Genomic DNA, 22,491 nt, shown 5'->3' with positions numbered 1-22,491 from the left:
CTATGCAGCCGGCAGAGAGAGGAGGATTTCAACAAAACACTGCTGAGGAGATTCGCCAACTCATTTTCAGGAGCAGTTTCTACAAATCGTCTGCGTGATGCCATGGATCATAAACACACACACACACACACACACACACACACACACACACACACACACACACACACACACACACACACACACACACACACACACACACACACACACACACACACACACACACACACACACACACAACTTCATCTGAGGGACATAAAGACCACAGACAACATTTGAGGATTCATGGTGAGTTGAACTGACCTCAGAATCTCCAGTTTACAGTTTGGACTCTCCACAAACTCAGACAGCAGCTTCACTCCTGAATCCTGCAGCTCGTTATTACTCAGCCACAGCTCTCTCAGATGGGAGGGGTTGGACTTCAGAGCTGAGGCCAGAGCAGCACAGCCTTCATCTGTGATCTGACAGCATCTCAGCCTGCAGAGAGAGGAGGATTTCAACAAAACACTGCTGAGGGTCAAGTGGAAGGAAGAAGGTGTGTGTGTGTGTGTGTGTGTGTGTGAGTGTGTGTGTGGGCTGGTAAATTCATAAAAAGTGTTAACCTGCTTCATCTTTCACTGATGGTTACTTTTTATGTTTTCTGAAGTATATTCTAAATAAATGAATTGATTATAATCACAGTCATATTCAACATTAATCAGGTAAAACTCCAGGTGTAAATTGAGTTTCAATATTTGCTGCACAAACTCAGCAGTTGAATAGTTTGTTGTGTTTTTACTGTGATAAAGTCTGAAACACAATCAGCAACTGGAAATTACAATGTTGTCTGTGTGTTTACAAGGACGTCTGCCAAACGAGGTGATAAACATTAGAATCACACCAAATACCACAGTGTGATTGTGTTTTGTGTTGTTATGAACACAGAGTGATGAATAAACACAGCAACACATATTCATGTTTCACCCAAACTGGGAAGAGGAGAGAATGACACGTTCAGTGTCTGCTGGTGGTCTCACTGATATATTTGGACATTTAGAAAACATTGCACATTTACAAACCCAGCAACAGAAGACAAACACTGTGACGCACCGCTTCACCTTTGTGCTTCAGCGCTGAAGCGAGGTGACAGAAAGCACACAGGTGATGGACAACAGAGAGGGAACAGGGATTTGTTATTGATCTTCTATATTGGATTTGGATTGTTTGTCCAATCGTAATCTCTGAATGCATGTCGGCCCCTGAACGTGTTAACATCCAATCGAGGACGGTAAATGGTTTCCTGTCTGACATCCATACAGGTGATCCTGTGTGATCACATCCTGCATGCAATCATCTGTATGGATGTCATCAGGCACATTTGAAGCAGACAAACAGTGAGCATAACTAGAAATGACTCAAGTTATGAGTCTGAATCCCAGAAAGCTGCAGAATCGCAGCTTCTGAATTGCATGCAAAATGACCAGAATAAAGTGTCTTAATCTTAATCTTAATCTTAAAAATAGGATGAAACCAGAAAAGGACAATTAATCATCCAAAGAGTGCAGGAGAGACTAGAAGCTCTAGTGGGCTTATCTGAGGCGTCTCTCCTAATGCTATCACTACTTACTGCTGATCAATGAGTTCATCTGTCTTCCTCTTTAGCTTCCACAGTGTTTTTGTGTTTTGGAGTCATTATTTCACAAGAAGACTTCAGGTAGAGACTCTAAGCCTGGTCTCACAAAAAAGTCTTCAGTCGGCTGGCACACACCTGTTAGGATCTGTGCGTGATGGCGCTCTGTTTTTGTATTTGTTGTTTTCATGCTTGTGTTAGTTCCTGGCTGGGCATGGCTACCTCATCCCTGTTCCCGCCCTCTGATTCCACACAGCTGATCACCATTTCAGCGCTCATCAGTGGTGGTATTTAGGTTCCAGGTCAGCCAGCCATGCTTGGCCACAGAGTACTCTCTATACTCACTACTCAATATTCAGTACTAGTCAATTCTGTTTCAGTCTAGTTATCCGTTTGTTCATGGGACCTTTAGTAGGACTTTGCATGCTGTGCTGTTTTGTTTAAGTGAGTGGACCTTTTGTTTTTCCTGTGCTCCGGGATTCTGTTTTTGGGATTCACTGGCTTCTTTAAGCGTTCCATGTTCAGAGACTCCAGCTGCAGCACCCAGCCTTTATGTTCCCAGCTTCATCACGGGTTTGAGTCTTCATTAAATTCTGTTTGCTACCTGATTCCATGTTCTGGTTTCTGTGTTCCGCATAACTGGGTCTGACATCAAAACAACTTGATGGCCTGCCGATCATAACACCAGGCCACACACACACACCATCATCCACACACACTCCAAGACAGCAGGCAGAAATGGCACACAGAGCATCCTACACTGCCTACAGTGAGGAAGTGATTCAGTGGCAGCACATAAACAACACAACTTACATGTATATAAGCTGAAGTGGATGAAACAATATGAGAGCTGTAGTGGCGTCCAAAACACAGGTTGAGCAGAAGAGAGAGAGACTGAAGTTCAGAGAGAAGCAGACGCTTCCCAGCGTGAGCAAACAGAGTTTACATATCAGGGGTCGTGGCAAACACTGACATATATTCCACTGTTGGTGACAAATCATTCATCTATTCTTTTAATGAGCAGTTACATGAAAACACATCAGAGCACTTTATATGTTTCTGCTCTTAAATATTCACAAAACAGTTTATAAATTCAAGAAAAGTGCACCAGGAGCTAGTGACCACTTTGAGTTTAGTAAAGAAGCTCCTGGTGTGAAAAAGGTTGGAGAGCCCTGAAAAAGACTCTTTATCTGAGGGACATAAAGACCACAGACAACATTTGAGGATTCATGGTGAGTTGAACTGACCTCAGAATCTCCAGTTTACAGTTTGGACTCTCCACAAACTCAGACAGCAGCTTCACTCCTGAGTCCTGCAGGTCGTTATCACTCAGCTCCAGCTCTCTCAGATGGGAGGGGTTGGACTTCAGAGCTGAGACCAGAGCAGCACAGCCTTCATCTGAGATCTGACAGTCTCTCAGCCTGCAGAGAGAGGAGGATTTCAACAAAACACTGCTGAGGGTCAAGTGGAAGGAAGAAGGTGTGTGTGTGTGTGTGTGTGTGTGTGGGCTGGTAAATTCATAAAAAGTGTTAACCTGCTTCATCTTTCCCTGATGGTCACTTTTATGTTTTCTGAAGTATATTCTAAATAAATGAATTGATTATAATCACAGTCATATTCAACATTAATCAGGTAAAACTCCAGGTGTAAATTGAGTTTCAATAATTGCTGCACAAACTCAGCAGTTGAATAGTTTGTTGTGTTTTTACTGTGATAAAGTCTGAAACACAATCAGCAACTGGAAATTACAATGTTGTCTGTGTGTTTACAAGGACGTCTGCCAAACGAGGTGATAAACATTAGAATCACACCAAATACCACAGTGTGATTGTGTTTTGTGTTGTTATGAACACAGAGTGATGAATAAACACAGCAACACATATTCATGTTTCACCCAAACTGGGAAGAGGAGAGAATGACACGTTCAGTGTCTGCTGGTGGTCTCACTGATATATTTGGACATTTAGAAAACATTGCACATTTACAAACCCAGCAACAGAAGACAAACACTGTGACGCACCGCTTCACCTTTGTGCTTCAGCGCTGAAGCGAGGTGACAGAAAGCACACAGGTGATGGACAACAGAGAGGGAACAGGGATTTGTTATTGATCTTCTATATTGGATTTGGATTGTTTGTCCAATCGTAATCTCTGAATGAATGTCGGCCCCTGAACGTGTTAACATCCAATCGAGGACGGTAAATGGTTTCCTGTCTGACATCCATACAGGTGATCCTGTGTGATCACATCCTGCATGCAATCATCTGTATGGATGTCATCAGGCACATTTGAAGCAGACAAACAGTGAGCGTAACTAGAAATGACTCAAGTTATGAGTCTGAATCCCAGAAAGCTGCGGAATCGCAGCTTCTGAATTGCATGCAAAATGACCAGAATAAAGTCTCAATCTTAATCTTAGAAACAGGATGAAACCAGAAAAGGACAATTAATCATCCAAAGAGTGCAGGAGAGACTAGAAGCTCTAGTGGGCTTATCTGAGGCGTCTCTCCTAATGCTATCACTACTTACTGCTGATCAATGAGTTCATCTGTCTTCCTCTTTAGCTTCCACAGTGTTTTTGTGTTTTGGAGTCATTATTTCACAAGAAGACCTCAGGTAGAGACTCAAAGCCTGGTCTCACAAAAAAGTCTTCAATCGGCTGGCACACACCTGTTAGGATCTGTGCGTGATGGCGCTCTGTTTTTGTATTTGTTGTTTTCATGCTTGTGTTAGTTCCTGGCTGGGCATGGCTACCTCATCCCTGTTCCCGCCCTCTGATTCCACACAGCTGATCACCATTTCAGCGCTCATCAGTGGTGGTATTTAGGTTCCAGGTCAGCCAGCCATGCTTGGCCACAGAGTACTCTCTATACTCACTACTCAATATTCAGTACTAGTCAATTCTGTTTCAGTCTAGTTATCCGTTTGTTCATGGGACCTTTAGTAGGACTTTGCATGCTGCGCTGTTTTGTTTAAGTGAGTGGACCTTTTGTTTTTCCTGTGCTCCGGGATTCTGTTTTTGGGATTCACTGGCTTCTTTAAGCGTTCCATGTTCAGAGACTCCAGCTGCAGCACCCAGCCTTTATGTTCCCAGCTTCATCACGGGTTTGAGTCTTCATTAAATTCTGTTTGCTACCTGATTCCATGTTCTGGTTTCTGTGTTCCGCATAACTGGGTCTGACTTTAAAACAACTTGATCGCCTGCCGATCATAACACCAGGCCACACACACACACACCATCATCCACACACACTCCAGCACAGCAGGCAGAAATGGCACACAGAGCATCCTACACTGCCTACAGTGAGGAAGTGATTCAGTGGCAGCACATAAACAACACAACTTACATGGAAATAAGCTGAAGTGGATGAAACAATATGAGAGCTATAGTGGCGTCCAAAACACAGGTTGAGCAGAAGAGAGAGAGACTGAAGTTCAGAGAGAAGCAGACGCTTCCCAGCGTGAGCAAACAGAGTTTACATATCAGGGGTCGTGGCAAACACTGACATATATTCCACTGTTGGTGACAAATCATTCATCTATTCTTTTAATGAGCAGTTACATGAAAACACATCAGAGCACTTTATATGTTTCTGCTCTTAAATATTCACAAAACAGTTTATAAATTCAAGAAAAGTGCACCAGGAGCTAGTGACCACTTTGAGTTTAGTAAAGAAGCTCCTGGTGTGAAAAAGGTTGGAGAATCCTGAAAAAGACTCTGAGGGACATAAAGACCACAGACAACATTTGAGGATTCATGGTGAGTTGAACTGACCTCAGAATCTCCAGTTTACAGTTTGGACTCTCCACAAACTCAGACAGCAGCTTCACTCCTGAGTCCTGCAGCTTGTTATAACTCAGCTCCAGCTCTCTCAGATGGGAGGGGTTGGACTTCAGAGCTGAGACCAGAGCAGCACAGCCTTCAACTGAGATCTGACAGCCGAACAGCCTGCAGATAGAGGAGGATTTCAACAAAACACTGCTGAGGGTCAAGTGGAAGGAAGAAGGTGTGTGTGTGTGTGTGTGTGTGTGTGTGTGTGGGCTGGTAAATTCATAAAAAGTGTTAACCTGCTTCATCTTTCACTGATGGTCACTTTTATGTTTTCTGAAGTATATTCTAAATAAATGAATTGATTATAATCACAGTCATATTCAACATTAATCAGGTAAAACTCCAGGTGTAAATTGAGTTTCAATATTTGCTTCACAAACTTAGAAGTTGAATAGTTTGTGATTTTAATGTGATTAAGTCTAAAACACAATCAACAACAGGAAAGCACAATGTTGTCTGTGTGTTTACAAGGACGTCTGCCAAACGAGGTGATAAACATTATAATCACACCAAATACCACAGTGTGATTGTGTTTTGTGTTATTATGAACACAGAGTGATGAATAAACACAGCAACACATATTCATGTTTCACCCAAACTGGGAAGAGGAGAGAATGACACGTTCAGTGTCTGCTGGTGGTGTCACTGATATATTTGGACATTTGGAAAACATTGCACATTTACAAACCCAGCAACAGAAGACAAACACTGTGACGCACCGCTTCACCTTTGTGCTCAGCGCTGAAGCGAGGTGACAGAAAGCACACAGGTGATGGACAGCTGAGAGGGAACAGGGATTTGTTATTGATCTTCTATATTGGATTTGGATTGTTTGTCCAATCGTAATCTCTGAATGCATGTCGGCCCCTGAACGTGTTAACATCCAATCGAGGACGGTAAATGGTTTCCTGTCTGACATCCATACAGGTGATCCTGTGTGATCACATCCTGCATGCAATCATCTGTATGGATGTCATCAGGCACATTTGAAGCAGACAAACAGTGAGCGTAACTAGAAATGACTCAAGTTATGAGTCTGAATCCCAGAAAGCTGCAGAATCGCAGCTTCTGAATTGCATGCAAAATGACCAGAATAAAGTGTCAATCTTAATCTTTGAAACAGGATGAAACCAGAAAAGGACAATTAATCATCCAAAGAGTGCAGGAGAGACTAGAAGCTCTAGTGGGCTTATCTGAGGCGTCTCTCCTAATGCTATCACTACTTACTGCTGATCAATGAGTTCATCTGTCTTCCTCTTTAGCTTCCAGTGTTTTTGTGTTTTGGAGTCATTATTTCACAAGAAGACTTCAGGTAGAGACTCTAAGCCTGGTCTCACAAAAAAGTCTTCAATCGGCTGGCACACACCTGTTTGGATCTGTGCGTGATGGCGCTCTGTTTTTGTATTTGTTGTTTTCATGCTTGTGTTAGTTCCTGGCTGGGCATGGCTACCTCATCCCTGTTCCCGCCCTCTGATTCCACACAGCTGATCACCATTTCTGCGCTCATCAGTGGTGGTATTTAGGTTCCAGGTCAGCCAGCCATGCTTGGCCACAGAGTACTCTCTATACTCACTACTCAATATTCAGTACTAGTCAATTCTGTTTCAGTCTAGTGATCCGTTTGTTCATGGGACCTTTAGTAGGACTTTGCATGCTGCGCTGTTTTGTTTAAGTGAGTGGACCTTTTGTTTTTCCTGTGCTCCGGGATTCTGTTTTTGGGATTCACTGGCTTCTTTAAGCGTTCCATGTTCAGAGACTCCAGCTGCAGCACCCAGCCTTTATGTTCCCAGCTTCATCACGGGTTTGAGTCTTCATTAAATTCTGTTTGCTACCTGATTCCATGTTCTGGTTTCTGTGTTCCGCATAACTGGGTCTGACATTAAAACAACTTGATCGCCTGCCGATCATAACACCAGGCCACACACACACACACCATCATCCACACACACTCCAAGACAGCAGGCAGAAATGGCACACAGAGCATCCTACACTGCCTACAGTGAGGAAGTGATTCAGTGGCAGCACATAAACAACACAACTTACATGGAAATAAGCTGAAGTGGATGAAACAATATGAGAGCTGTAGTGGCGTCGAAAACACAGGTTGAGCAGAAGAGAGAGAGACTGAAGCTCAGAGAGAAGCAGACGCTTCCCAGCGTGAGCAAACAGAGTTTACATATCAGGGGTCGTGGCAAACACTGACATATATTCCACTGTTGGTGACAAATCATTCATCTATTCTTTTAATGAGCAGTTACATGAAAACACATCAGAGCACTTTATATGTTTCTGCTCTTAAATATTCACAAAACAGTTTATAAATTCAAGAAAAGTGCACCAGGTGCTAGTGACCACTTTGAGTTTTGTAAAGAAGCTCCTGGTGTGAAAAAGGTTGGAGAGCCCTGAAAAAGACTCTTCATCTGAGGGACATAAAGACCACAGACAACATTTGAGGATTCATGGTGAGTTGAACTGACCTCAGAATCTCCAGTTTACAGTTTGGACTCTCCACAAACTCAGACAGCAGCTTCACTCCTGAATCCTGCAGGTTGTTATGACTCAGCCACAGCTCTCTCAGATGGGAGGGGTTGGACTTCAGAGCTGAGACCAGAGCAGCACAGCCTTCAACTGAGATCTGACAGCTATACAGCCTGCAGAGAGAGGAGGATTTCAACAAAACACTGCTGAGGGTCAAGTGGAAGGATGAAGGTGTGTGTGTGTGTGTGTGGGCTGGTAAATTCATAAAAAGTGTTAACTTGCTTCATCTTTCACTGATGGTCACTTTTATGTTTTCTGAAGTATATTCTAAATAAATGAATTGATTATAATCACAGTCATATTCAACATTAATCAGGTAAAACTCCAGGTGTAAATTGAGTTTCAATATTTGCTGCACAAACTCAGCAGTTGAATAGTTTGTTGTGTTTTTACTGTGATAAAGTCTGAAACACAATCAGCAACTGGAAATTACAATGTTGTCTGTGTGTTTACAAGGACGTCTGCCAAACGAGGTGATAAACATTAGAATCACACCAAATACCACAGTGTGATTGTGTTTTGTGTTATTATGAACACAGAGTGATGAATAAACACAGCAACACATATTCATGTTTCACCCAAACTGGGAAGAGGAGAGAATGACACGTTCAGTGTCTGCTGGTGGTCTCACTGATATATTTGGACATTTAGAAAACATTGCACATTTAGAAACCCAGCAACAGAAGACAAACACTGTGACGCACCACTTCACAGTGGCCACCAGTCGACCAGAATAAAGTCTCAATCTTAATCTTAGAAACAGGATGAAACCAGGAAAGGACAATTAATCATCCAAAGAGTGCAGGAGAGACTAGAAGCTCTAGTGGGCTTATCTGAGGCGTCTCTCCTAATGCTATCACTACTTACTGCTGATCAATGAGTTCATCTGTCTTCCTCTTTAGCTTCCACAGTGTTTTTGTGTTTTGGAGTCATTATTTCACAAGAAGACTTCAGGTAGAGACTCTAAGCCTGGTCTCACAAAAAAGTCTTCAGTCGGCTGGCACACACCTGTAAGGATCTGTGCGTGATGGCGCTCTGTTTTTGTATTTGTTGTTTTCATGCTTGTGTTAGTTCCTGGCTGGGCATGGCTACCTCATCCCTGTTCCCGCCCTCTGATTCCACACAGCTGATCACCATTTCAGCGCTCATCAGTGGTGGTATTTAGGTTCCAGGTCAGCCAGCCATGCTTGGCCACAGAGTACTCTCTATACTCACTACTCAATATTCAGTACTAGTCAATTCTGTTTCAGTCTAGTTATCCGTTTGTTCATGGGACCTTTAGTAGGACTTTGCATGCTGCGCTGTTTTGTTTAAGTGAGTGAACCTTTTGTTTTTCCTGTGCTCCGGGATTCTGTTTTTGGGATTCACTGGCTTCTTTAAGCGTTCCATGTTCAGAGACTCCAGCTGCAGCACCCAGCCTTTATGTTCCCAGCTTCATCACGGGTTTGAGTCTTCATTAAATTCTGTTTGCTACCTGATTCCATGTTCTGGTTTCTGTGTTCCGCATAACTGGGTCTGACATCAAAACAACTTGATCGCCTGCCGATCATAACACCAGGCCACACACACACCATCATCCACACACACTCCAAGACAGCAGGCAGAAATGGCACACAGAGCATCCTACACTGCCTACAGTGAGGAAGTGATTCAGTGGCAGCACATAAACAACACAACTTACATGGAAATAAGCTGAAGTGGATGAAACAATATGAGAGCTATAGTGGCGTCGAAAACACAGGTTGAGCAGAAGAGAGAGAGACTGAAGTTCAGAGAGAAGCAGACGCTTCCCAGCGTGAGCAAACAGAGTTTACATATCAGGGGTCGTGGCAAACACTGACATATATTCCACTGTTGGTGACAAATCATTCATCTATTCTTTTAATGAGCAGTTACATGAAAACACATCAGAGCACTTTATATGTTTCTGCTCTTAAATATTCACAAAACTGTTTATAAATTCAAGAAAAGTGCACCAGGTGCTAGTGACCACTTTGAGTTTAGTAAAGAAGCTCCTGGTGTGAAAAAGGTTGGAGAGCCCTGAAAAAGACTCTGAGGGACATAAAGACCACAGACAACATTTGAGGATTCATGGTGAGTTGAACTGACCTCAGAATCTCCAGTTTACAGTTTGGACTCTCCACAAACTCAGACAGCAGCTTCACTCCTGAGTCCTGCAGCTTGTTATAACTCAGCTCCAGCTCTCTCAGATGGGAGGGGTTGGACTTCAGAGCTGAGGCCAGAGCAGCACAGCCTTCATCTGTGATCTGACAGCCTCTCAGCCTGCAGAGAGAGGAGGATTTCAACAAAACACTGCTGAGGGTCAAGTGGAAGGAAGAAGGTGTGTGTGTGTGTGTGGGCTGGTAAATTCATAAAAAGTGTTAACCTGCTTCATCTTTCACTGATGGTCACTTTTATGTTTTCTGAAGTATATTCTAAATAAATGAATTGATTATAATCACAGTCATATTCAACATTAATCAGGTAAAACTCCAGGTGTAAATTGAGTTTCAATATTTGCTGCACAAACTCAGCAGTTGAATAGTTTGTTGTGTTTTTACTGTGATAAAGTCTGAAACACAATCAGCAACTGGAAATTACAATGTTGTCTGTGTGTTTACAAGGACGTCTGCCAAACGAGGTGATAAACATTAGAATCACACCAAATACCACAGTGTGATTGTGTTTTGTGTTATTATGAACACAGAGTGATGAATAAACACAGCAACACATATTCATGTTTCACCCAAACTGGGAAGAGAAGAGAATGACACGTTCAGTGTCTGCTGGTGGTCTCACTGATATATTTGGACATTTAGAAAACATTGCACATTTAGAAACCCAGCAACAGAAGACAAACACTGTGACGCACCGCTTCATCTTTGTGCTTCAGCGCTGAAGCGAGGTGACAGAAAGCACACAGGTGATGGACAACAGAGAGGGAACAGGGATTTGTTTTTGATCGTCAGTCCCTGAACGTGTTAACATCCAACGGAGGACGGTAAATGGTTTCCTGCCTGACATCCATACAGGTGATCCTGTGTGATCACATCCTGCATGCAATCATCTGTATGGATGTCATCAGGCACATTTGAAGCAGACAAACAGTGAGCGTAACTAGAAATGACTCAAGTTATGAGTCTGAATCCCAGAAAGCTGCACAAGCTCCTGTTTTAGGGGGAACAATGCTTTGTTTGCATAACTCACCTCAATTAAGTATGAAGTCTGAATACATAAGAGCACAAATTTAGTATGAAATCCCACTTACGCCCGTGTATCTCCACTCTGAGATCAGCTACTAAGAGGTTAGCTACCAAATCTGGAAGCACAAACAATCTCTTCCACCTCCTCAAACAGCATCTCTGCATGAAACTGAATGGAACATCATCAATTAACACCCTTTACCCGGCAAGTGACTACTTTTGGTCATTTCCGCACAGGTCATATATCATGCCCATCCCCCGTCCCAGAGAATTCAAGAATCATGTGGTCTTCACCCAGCCAATCAGCAAAGTTTGCCCTACATCACAAGTCACGTGATTGTGGCATTGACCAATCAGCAGAGACCAGGAACACATCAAACTTCCTGTTTCTTTCAAAATCAGAAAAAGATGCTTTTGCAGTTGGGTTTCCTCAACATTTACCACCATAACACCAAACTAACCATGGTAAGTTGATGAAACTCACACATGTTATTGTTGAGTAGTTGTGCTAAGATATGTGTTGTTTGTGGAGGACTTAGTGAAATGAATGAAAATACTGCATGAAAAATGCGGGCGCCATATTTGATTATACTATCACTGTAAGTTAAGAGTTAATTTGGTATGTCCGTTTTTGGACATATGCCCGATGCATCTAACAAGCCGTGCATTTTGTGCATTTGCAGTGTGTTTTTAGTTTATCCATAGTGAATATGAGGGATTTGTCAGTTTATGACCTTATAACAGTTGTTTTATTTATATAAAAGCAACTTTATTTATGATTTTCTGCTTCCTTTAATGTTTTATGGCAAGAGGAGGGAGACTGCTGTCGTGCCAGCAGTCTCCTTTGTGGCTTGAGCAATGAGACAAACCACAGTCTGAAATGAAGAACTTTGATTAAAAAATATTAGTGTAATAAGTTTGTTCCATGTTAGTGACAATTGTTGTTTTCCCCAGTGCTCCATCTGCACTGTACAGTATTACACACACTGAATCAATTCAATTAGTCAATGACATCAACATGATGACATTGCTGTCTAAAAATGTGTCTGACCTCAGAATCTCCAGTTTACAGTTTGTACTCTCCAGGCCAGCAGACAGCAGCTTCACTCCTGAGTCCTGCAGGTCGTTATCACTCAGCTCCAGCTCTCTCAGATGGGAGGGGTTGGACTTCAGAGCTGAGGCCACAACATCACAGTGGGTCACTGAGAGTCCACAGCTATTAAACCTGTTATTATAGATTTAACATGAAATCCATTATTAAAGCAGAGCACTTACTAAGTTACTTCATTTTAAGATGTGAATAATCTGAGTAATGATAATGGACACTGAGCAAACACCTTCACTTCTAACTGAGTGTACTCTTTACATTGGTGGGGTACCTCTGGCCTGTTTGATCCGGCCCGCAAGACATTACATTACATTACATTACGGTCATTTAGCAGACGCTTTTATCCAAAGCGACTTCCAATAAGTGTGTTCAACATAGGTGGGCAAAAGAACTTCAGGTCAGAAGAAATCATAAGTGCATTTCCTTCTGAAACCAACAGCTAAGAGCATAAATAGTGCTAGAGTAGGAGTGCAATAAGTTAGGTACCTAGACAAATGAGAAAATAAAGACAACTAAGAAAACAAATTAGTGCATCAGAAAAGCACGAGCTAGGACAGAAAAGCACGAGCTAGGACAATCTAGAGACAATTTTGACTCTTTCGATGACGGCATGTAAATAATTATACTGTGACCCCCCCCCAACCCCCCCCATACAGGGGACAGGATTACCTGTTAGTTGATATTATTATTAACATCTGGACTAACCAAGCCTTTCTGCAGTTCCTCACAGCTGGGATCAGTCTCTGTCGTCCTGCCTCTGATGTATTGTACTTTTTCACATTCAGCTCGTCCAGAACCTCCTCAGACATCTGCAGCATGTAGGCCAGGGCTGAGCAGTGGATCTCTGAGAGTTTCTTCTCTGATCTCTTCTCTGACTTCAGAAACTCTTGGATCTCTTCATGTACAGAGTGGTCCTTCATCTCCATCAAACAGTGGAAGATGTTGATGTTTCTGTCAGGAGACATATCATCAGCCCTCATGTCTTTCAGGGTTGTGATAGCTTTCCGGATGTCCTCTGGTTTGCTTTTTGTTTGACCCAGCAGACCTCCTAAGAGACTCTGGTTGGACTCCAGTGAGAGACCATGAAGGAAGCGAACAAACAAGTCCAGGTGCCCATTTTCACTCTGCAGGGCTTTGTTCATGGCTGAGCTTAGAAAGACATCCAGTGATGGGTTATGGTCAGTAACTGGCTTAAAGAAAGAAAACATGGAATACTTCAGTCCCTTAGTGTTCTTGGTTGTGTAACAGTGGTACTTGTAGACTGCAGCCAGAAACTCCTGAATGCTCAAATGAACAAAGCAGTAGACTCTTTTCTGGAAGATCACACACTCCACCTGCAAGATCTCTGTACACACTCCAGAGAACACTGATGCCTCTGACACATCAAGTCCACACTGCTCCAGGTCTTCTTGGTAGAATATGATGTTTCCTGTCTCTAGATGTTCAAACGCCAGCCTCCCCAGCTTCAGTAGAAGCTCCCTGTCCATCTTAGACAGTTCCTGTAGACTGCGCTCATGGCCCTCATGATACTTGTGCTTTTTGTTCTGAGTCTGGACCATCAGGAAACGTGAGTACATGTCGGTCAGGGTCTTGGGCAGCTCTCCTCTCTGCTCTGTAGTCAGCATGTGCTCCAGAACTGTGGCAGTGATCCAGCAGAAGACTGGGACTTGACACATGATGTGGAGGCTCCTGGATGCTTTGATGTGTGAGATGATTCTGATGGACAGATCTTCATCACTGAACCTCTTCCTGAAGTACTCTTCCTTCTGGGCATCAGTGAAGCCTCGTACTTCTGTTAGCCTGTCAACACATGTAGGAGGGATCTGATTGGCTGCTGCAGGTCTGGAAGTTATCCAGAGGAGAGCTGAGGGCAGCAGATTCCCCTTGATGAGGTTTGTTACCAGCTCGCTGACTGATGTCTTCTTTGTGACATCACACAGAACCTCAATGCTGTTGAAATCCAGAGACAGTCTGCATTCGTCCAGTCCATCAAAGATGAACAAAACTTTACAGTCAACCAGCTTCTCTGCTGTGAGGGTCTCTAATGTTGGATGGAAAACACGGAGCAGCATCAGAAGACTGTACTGCTCATCTTGGATCAGGTTCAGCTCCCTGAACGTCAGCAGAATCAGCAGACTGACATCTTGGTTTTCCAAACCCTCAGCCCAGTCCAGAGAGAACTTCTGCACTGAGAAGGTTTTTCCAACACCAGCGACGCCGTTTGTCAGAACGACTCTGATGTGTTTCTGTTTGTCAGCTAAGGCTTTAAAGATGTCCTGGCATTTTATTGGAGTGTCATGGAGGGTGGTCTTCTTGGCTGCTGTGTCCAGCTGAACCACCTCATGTTGGGTATTGACCCCTTCACTCTGTCCCTCTGTGATGTAGAGCTCAGTGTAGATCCTGTTGAGGGGGGTTCCACTTCCTGCTCCAGCACTTCCTTCAGTCACATGTTCACATCTCCTCCTCACACTGAGCTTATGTTTGTCTAAAAGTTCATGCAGAGCGCCACCTAGTGGAAGAGAAACAACAACAACAAAACAAAACATGAGTGTGGAAAAATGAGAATAGCTGCTGATAGAAATGTTGACACCATCAGACAGATCAACAGTCTTACTGTGCACTGATCCAGACTGACTGGGTGTCTTCAGTCCAGGTTTGGGACATGAGGAGTCTCCAGATGAAGCAGACTGGTCCCAGGATGAGCCCCTCTCACTCTTTCTGTGAAGATGAAGGCAATTCATGTCACTGATTAAAGCCATTGTTGTGTGTGTGTGTGTGTGTGTGTGTGTGTGTGTGTGTGTGTGTGTGTGTGTGTGTGTGTGTGTGTGTGTGTGTGTGTGTGTGTGTGTGTGTGTGTGTGTGTGTGTGTGTGTGTGTGTCTTGCACATCTGTTGATGGTTTGCTGATTGATGATAGCTGATGGCCAGCAGATGCTTTTTCTTTTCTTTATGTACGTTGTGGTGTTGATTGATTTGATATTGTTACATTTGAAACATTTATATATGTTATATGTAATAAATTCAAGCTAAATAAACACAAGTACGACAGCTAGAGTCTGGACCTCCATCTGGGACACATAATACACAGTTTGTCAGATCAGAGGTTTTCATTTTGGTCCAAATGCATTGTGGGGATTTTGTTATGGATATTTTTGGATTGACACCATCATGTGGATCGTCAAATCAGAGTGTCATTCCCGCTTATTTAATACATACAATCAACATGGAACCTAATTAATCAGCTCAGCTTTTAACACCACAGTACCCACCAGATGAGAGATCTGGGATTGAACACCCCCCTGTGTGACTAGATCCTGGGCCCTCTGACCACCAGGCCCCAGGTGGTAAGGTTCAGTAAGCAGACCTCCAACCCCTTCACCCTGAACACAGGTTCCCCCCAGGGCTGCGTCCTCAGCCCCCTATTGTGCTCCCTGTACACACTACTGTGAGGCCAGGTTCAGCTCCAACTCCATTGTAAAGTTTGCCGATGACACAGCCGTGGTTAGCCTCCATGAGAAGGCCTGGTGGCGGTGACTGACCTGACTCTGTGGTGTCAGGATAACAACTTCCAAAATCAGCTAAACTAAGGATCTGATTGAGGACTTTAGCAGAGGACTTGAACCATGCAACCCCTATTAGCACAACCTCCATGAGAATGCCAATCCATTTCACTACATACAAGTATGTACAGGTATCTGACTAAACAATCATCTTGAATCTTAATCGCCCATTAAATAAAAAAGTTCTCGTACAGTAATGAGAGAAATACAGAGTAGCGGTCAATCTATTGTTGCTCCCTTAGAGACAGCTGTTGCTTTCAGAATTGTTGTTATCAATACACGATTGTCACTCGCTAACAGCATTCCATAAACGAGTCAGAGTCCTGCTGACCTTACCAGGACATTTTTCCTCCCTTTCCTGAAAATAGGAGCAGTGACACAATGACCTCAAAGTGGCAAAAGTGACACAACTCCACAAACAAGGTGACAAATATATTTACAAGCTATTGGCCAATCTCCATATTATCCTGCCCCTCCAAAGTTCTGGAGGAATTTGTTCATACCAGCATATCAACCCTTCTCCTTGACAATGGCTCAACATTAATCAATCAACTGAACTGGTAGTGTTACAATTAGTTCATAGAATGCTGTCTGCCTGGGCTGAAAAGAAGTTTGCAATTGAAAAAAAAGTCTCCTTCAACTTATAGGGTTAGGGTTTTCAGGATGTAGTACTCAATTGGTTCATTAGTTACATTCAAATATAGAGATCTATCTATCTATCTATCTATCTATCTATCTATCTATCTATATATCTATCCTTACATGAAATACTGTAATACTGCCTGGGCTGCTTCTTACTCATCTAACTTCAATCCATTGTTTCAAATGCAAAAGAGGTTTTTAAGAACGATTTCCAGCTCCAGCAGAAAACAACCATCTGCTGCTCTATTTACTAAACACAAAGTATAGCTTATTATCAAAGTCAACCACTTATTGATTTCATTGTTTTATGTGATACTGTCCCATGTTAGTTTCTGTTTTGTTGTTTGCTTGTCTTAAGTTTGTTTTTTTCTTCTTAAATTCTATTAATTACTTTTTATATAGCTAATAATGGAATAGTGGAGGGACCTTTAGGCTGATTTCCTCTCCTGCACAATTACTTTATTTCTCTATGGTCATATTTCTTCATCAGTTGACTTTTGTGTGAACAACAATAAAAAAAAACTTTTCCTCATGTTTATGTTTTCACAGACAGAGAAGATTTTGGCAGCAACCAAAGAATTCCCAATGCAGGAGAATTCCTGTAACAGATAAACAGAGCTCTTACTTTGTGCCTGAGGGTCCAGGTCCCTCACTGAATACTGGAGGCTCTCTCATGGACCAGTCACTCTTCATGGACACACAGCCTGATGCAGCAGATCCTGTTCCATCCTCCTCTTCATCCATGCAAACACTCATCTGCTGGATTTTAGTCAAACAGGAAAAAACATTTCAGACACAAAAAGCTCTTAAAGAACAGAACAGAACAGAACAGAACAGAACACACACACACACACACACACACACACACACACACACACACACACACAATAATGATATTGGGCTTTACAAATAAAGTTCACTTGACTTGACACAAGAACGCACAAACACACACAAACCAAAGCGCAAAACAGTTCGAAGCGACATTAATCTTTCTCTCCTTCCATTCTTTCAGTTAAACTTTCACTTTCACCTTCATTGTTTTTGAATCAGCTTTTGTGGCAAGAGGAACACACAGCTTCCACTCTTTCTGTACCAATCTGCCATTTTACCTTTATCTCGTCATCACAGACTGTCAGTATTAATTAGCATTTTTTAGCATCACTCACCAACTTCTTTTTCTCCGCCTTCTGGTCGTCCATCTTGTATTGGAGCTTGAAATAAAATGGCTACGTGTTACCTGTTACTGCAAAACAGAAACCCTGTCAAGAGCTCCTCCCACTTTTACATTTACTGGAAATGACATGTTCTTCATTCACCTGTCAATGTGTGTGTGTGTGAGAGAGAGAGAGAGAGAGAGAGAGAGAGAGAGAGAGAGAGAGAGAGAGAGAGAGAGAGAGAGAGAGAGAGAGAGAGAGAGAGAGAGAGAGAGAGAGAGAGAGAGAGAGAGCAAATGTAAGTATTTATATAATTCCCATTGAAAGCTAAATAAAAAGTTAAATTCAATTAAAGCAACAAAAGCCTTTGTTGATGTTTTTCCATGTTGGTTTAGGAGAGTTTCCTTATGTTGGAGTCTGAGCTCCGTGTTTGTGCAGCAGCACCACCTACTGTCCAAACCACAAACATCCACTGAAGTGAACTGATGTGGACCCACAGTGCACCTGCCACCTGATCAATGAAAGCAGCCAGTTCCTGATACTCCCAAATCAATGGATGTACAGTAGAGTGATCTGCACCCCGGCACAGGATCATGTTGCACAAGCTGGCAATGAGTGGGGGCAGAACTCTTCTCCTCCCATCTTCATCAATGTGGGAGGCAGTGCTGGACCTCCTGAACATGCTCTTTGAGCCGTCACCCACCTCCTCTATTTCCTTGTTGTGCAGATCCCTCCCCCTTCAGCTGTGGCCTAGAAGCAGGAACATGAACGTATGCAATGTTGCTTTGTTTTGGATGCACAGGTCACTAAGGTATGCATACAAAAGGAAAGTGGACCTGCAGCAGGGATTATGGATGTGGCAGCTCCTCATGTTGCTCAATTTTGAGAATTGAATTGCTTCAAACATATGAAGCACTTCCTTTAAGTGGCTCACACTCCACTTGTGTTTTGATTTAATATTCCTCCAGTCATTGTTGTTCCCAATACCATAACACATTACACTGAGGTGGAATTTTACAGAGAACAGAATCCACATCCAGCTCTCATCTGTGGGAAGTGTAGCAGATTTCTCATGTAAAAATATATATGGAAATCAAGTCAGTTTATTATTATCATGAGTTCTATGTGGTCCAAGTGTCAACATAACACAGAAAAAAGAAAAAGATGTGCAACAGTAAAGTCATTGTGTGCCTTGACCTCCTCATGTAAGACCCCCTGCTGGTGAGTCAGTACCATCTCAGCCCCCTACACATGCCAGACATGGAATCAATGAAGGAGTCAAACCACTCAATCAAATCCCTGACCTCTAAATGATCAGCACTGTGCAAAAAACAGACACATAGCCACAAGTTCATGCCCACCATGGTATTTGTTACAGGTCCCAGGGAAATGTCCCTGTATCAAGCAGGTGAACAGGAACAATCAGGATACAGTTTGTCTTACTTTCTCCCAGATTGCTTCTCTGGTTGTTTTATTAAACAACTCAAATCATGTAAACATCACATGACACATTTCTTATATGCATTTCAATCATTTCAGTTTGTTTTAATAAAGTACATCACTTAACCCAGTATTTCCACTATCTCATAAAAACACAATTTCACTCTTGTAGGATATTAGTATGAAGAACGCATTTCAACTGACCTATTATCTTTAGTAGTTAGTAAGTACAAAACAACAAAAGTGACTCCTGACACTTACTTTAAACCAAAAGGTTCCATTCAAAAGGATTTCAAAAACCTCGTATGAAGCCCAGAAATATATACATGTTACAATGTGTAAAAACTCTTAACTTTATAATGTATGGTTCTGGAGATGTAGGTTGTTGTGGTTTTTACCCATAATTCTCTTCTGAGGAGTGGCATAGTTTAACCACTAGATGAAGTCATTTCCTTCTGGAGAACAAACACTTGAGTCTCGATGCCTTTTTCTTTGCCATCATGGAAAGTTCACTCTATCATGAAGTCATGATTTCTGCCAATGGAGGAGGATGGTACATCATGTAGGTCTGTGTTTCTGGTGCCCACCTTCCCACAGGGGGCTGTTGATGTCTGAAGTTGTAGGGTTTCTAACTAAAATATTATCCCCATCGTCATTATAACAAGAATTTCTCAACTGTGGCTTTAATTAAGTCGAGCTTTATTGGTTATGTCAGGGGAAGCTGAAGTTTTGCAAGGCGTGCTTAAACTTTGTAGTCTTGAGCTCTTCACAAAAAAGAGTAAACGCTTCACCTTTCAGCCCAGTGGACAATACTGATGAGTTGAAGAGGACAATTTAAAAACCATACAATTTAAAGAAATAAAGAATCACACATTTGCCTCGTAATAATTTCTTTCTGCTTTTTACAGCGTTTATCTAAAATTCTTAAATTGAGGTATAATCCTTTAGAGTTCTACTCAAAAAACTATGAATACACACAGTTCAGAGAAAATGAGATTTATAAACAGACTTAGATGGTTTCATGTGTCAAGGCCTGACTGATGTTGATTATACTTTGTGGAAGACTGCTGCGTTTTTTGTCAACCGTAAACTTGATTGACACATTTTGATACAGTAGTTGTATTTTACAGCAAACACTCTCTGATCACTCTCTTATTCAGTGTGATGAATTTCAAAAAGGTAGCTATAGAAATATACAGGAATAGACTAAATCACACACAGTGCTGTCACCAATATAAGTTGCATGTTTCTAAGCTGAATCCGGGCTGATTTTTCTTCCACTATAAATGAATAATTTAAAGCAGCAGTTCTTTACCTTTTTTGAGTCGTGGACTGTTTTGAGAATCTGGTGAAAGTTATTGACCCCCTCCCTAGAGAAAAGCACATAACCACAACTTTGAATGCAATCTGATCGATTTCGACTTTTCATTATTCATTCATTCATTGTCACTGCACACCAGAATTCTCCAGGGCTCTTTGAGTTTAATTCATTTTGTAACATTTCCTTTGTCCTCGGGTCAATAAGGTCAACTTTGGCATGGTCTTCATCACTGAAACAGTCTATCTCAGCAAGGAAAAGATATGAATCCACAATCCAACTTTATTTAGGAAAAGGTAAGTATTTGAAGATATTACGGCCTCAGTTAAGCCTTAAAGGTATATGAGAATATTCACAAGCTGTGATTAACTGTGGGAAATGAGAAATAAGCACTTCATATAGAGATGCAGTTGTTCAGAGAATGATGCAACAACTTAGATGGTAAACATAGGTCACCAGAGCAGTCAGCAGTGCTATAAGGAGTGGCAGGGTGCATCTTGAATGGGAAACCTTTATTCAGTCTAGAAGTCAAAACCGGATGTCACCTGACCGTGTGCATCTGGTATGTATAACTGACAGAAATAGAACAACTTAGTATATAAATATAGTGAATATAAAAGTTACATTTGTATCTGACCTTCATGGACCACCTGAATTCCATCCATGGACCACTGGTCCAGATTAAGAACCTGGGATTTAAAGGAATGTGCTGCCACCTAGCGGTTCAGGAAAATAACCTGTTTCATAGAGAATAGAATCTGTAACACAAGAGATCCGATCTTAACCCCCAGAATAGTTACTGTGGCAACATATTGTACAATGATGCAATATTGATTTCATTACTATAATACAAAAATGATGACGTAATACAAAGCCTTGGACATATTTTCTGTTCATGTCAGATTAAATAATAATTATAATGATGTAATGATTTCTTCAACAGTAATGTTAAATAAAGATCTGTTGAATTACATCATCCACTAAGTTATCACATTTATAGCTTCTCACTATTCTCATTGTATTACATCCATCCATCTTTTTATATAAGACCACATGTAGAAAATATAAATGTCAAAAGGCACAAAGGCCTCCATCACATAAATATTCAACTTCATCATATCTAAATGTCTCATTCATCCTGTGCTGTGTTTGTTTTGTAGATGAGGAGCTCTCTGATTCCCCGCAGTGGAAGAAGCACTGCAGCCTGCTCCAGGACGCTCCAGTGCACACAGCTTTAGCAACCATGAGGAGGATGAAGGATATCGTTTAGTGTCATCGGACATGAAAGATTGCGTGCATTATACTTTACATGTTATCCAAAATAAAGCAACCGGGAAGCGGGGTTCAACCAGTTCAAACTCTCCAGTTGGTCTAGGGTGGTTGCAGGAATAGTCCCTTTCTGTCTGTGTGGTGGAGATGTTCTATAAAGGCTTTAACCCTGTTGTGTAAAGTTTCCCTCTGAAGCTGCTTTAGCCTCTCCATCTCTTCCCTGGCTTGCTGCTGCTGCCTGGCCAGTTCCTTCTGTGATATGGAGTCAATGGTTGCAATATTTTTCAGCTGCATGAGAGACACGTTCCACCTGATGGAGCCTCGGTGCCTCACCGATCTGGTGGGGTTGACTGGCGCCGATATGGACCGCCTCTGTCCCGCCTGCTCACATCCTCCATCAGGACTTTGGGTTTTGCTGGAATAGAATCTGGCTCCATCCGAGGTGTCGATACCCCTGAACGGTCTCTCTGAACTTTTTCGTCCGTCGATCTCTTCCATAGCTACTTTGACGATAGCTTTGGGTTCACATAATTTAATGACCTTTACGCTCCTCTGTTGCTGTACCAGCGAGTCTTTCCTCTGTTGTAGCACTTTGCAAGTGTACCTGTACTGTTTGTCCAACAGCTTTAGTTTATGCTGCAGATCTGTGTCTTCCTTTCGGTTCATCACTCTTATGTCCTTTTGTAGCACGCATGTAGGTCTCCTGTACCTTTGATCCATTATGTCCAAGGGCCAAAGCAAGAAATGTGTCTTTTTTACTCTCTTATCAGTAATGTTTCACTTTGCTACACCAATACATTTCAAATGAAAGCCATGCCAGTT

At 42.2% G+C, this 22,491-nt stretch overlaps 3 protein-coding genes across 10 annotated transcripts in view; all 3 read right to left on the bottom strand.

The window, feature by feature from the left end:
• LOC143006035 (NACHT, LRR and PYD domains-containing protein 12-like) overlaps window positions 1–22,491 on the bottom strand; it is a 95,066-nt gene that overhangs the window by 33,253 nt on the left and 39,322 nt on the right. Inside the window, exon 10 of one of the 8 annotated variants that reach the window (XM_076157371.1) lies at window positions 7,840–8,089. The exons of the other annotated variants lie outside the window; for them this stretch is intronic. Coding sequence (XP_076013486.1) covers window positions 7,855–8,089 — 235 coding nt within the window. The 3' untranslated portion in view covers window positions 7,840–7,854. Of the gene's footprint in view, window positions 1–7,839; window positions 8,090–22,491 lie in introns of those variants that run through there. 8 annotated transcript variants of the gene reach the window in all.
• The window catches only part of LOC143006034 (NLR family CARD domain-containing protein 3-like), a 97,532-nt gene that overhangs the window by 59,932 nt on the left and 15,109 nt on the right, over window positions 1–22,491 (bottom strand). The window contains exons 4-6 of the mRNA XM_076157355.1: window positions 17,114–17,247; window positions 14,902–15,005; window positions 12,993–14,796 (exon numbers count right to left, since the gene is read on the bottom strand). Of these exons, the coding sequence (XP_076013470.1) occupies window positions 12,993–14,796; window positions 14,902–15,005; window positions 17,114–17,247 (2,042 nt within the window). The remainder of the gene's footprint in view (window positions 1–12,992; window positions 14,797–14,901; window positions 15,006–17,113; window positions 17,248–22,491) is intronic.
• Window positions 3,937–5,683, bottom strand: LOC143006080 (ribonuclease inhibitor-like). The gene is made up of 2 exons (XM_076157424.1): window positions 5,349–5,683; window positions 3,937–3,976 (listed from the first exon to the last, which is right to left on the bottom strand). Exons 1-2 carry the CDS (start codon window positions 5,681–5,683, stop codon window positions 3,937–3,939), a joined length of 375 nt encoding a protein of 124 aa, XP_076013539.1.

The sequence above is a fragment of the Genypterus blacodes genome, unplaced genomic scaffold (genome assembly GCF_046128005.1).
Source record: "Genypterus blacodes isolate CSIRO-AG114 ecotype Tasmania unplaced genomic scaffold, CSIRO-AGI_Gbla_v1 ptg000073l_1, whole genome shotgun sequence".
Lineage (NCBI taxonomy): Eukaryota > Metazoa > Chordata > Actinopteri > Ophidiiformes > Ophidiidae > Genypterus > Genypterus blacodes.
The sequence above is the reverse complement of the archived record's forward strand: the minus strand, read 5'-3'. Positions and strand labels throughout refer to the sequence as shown.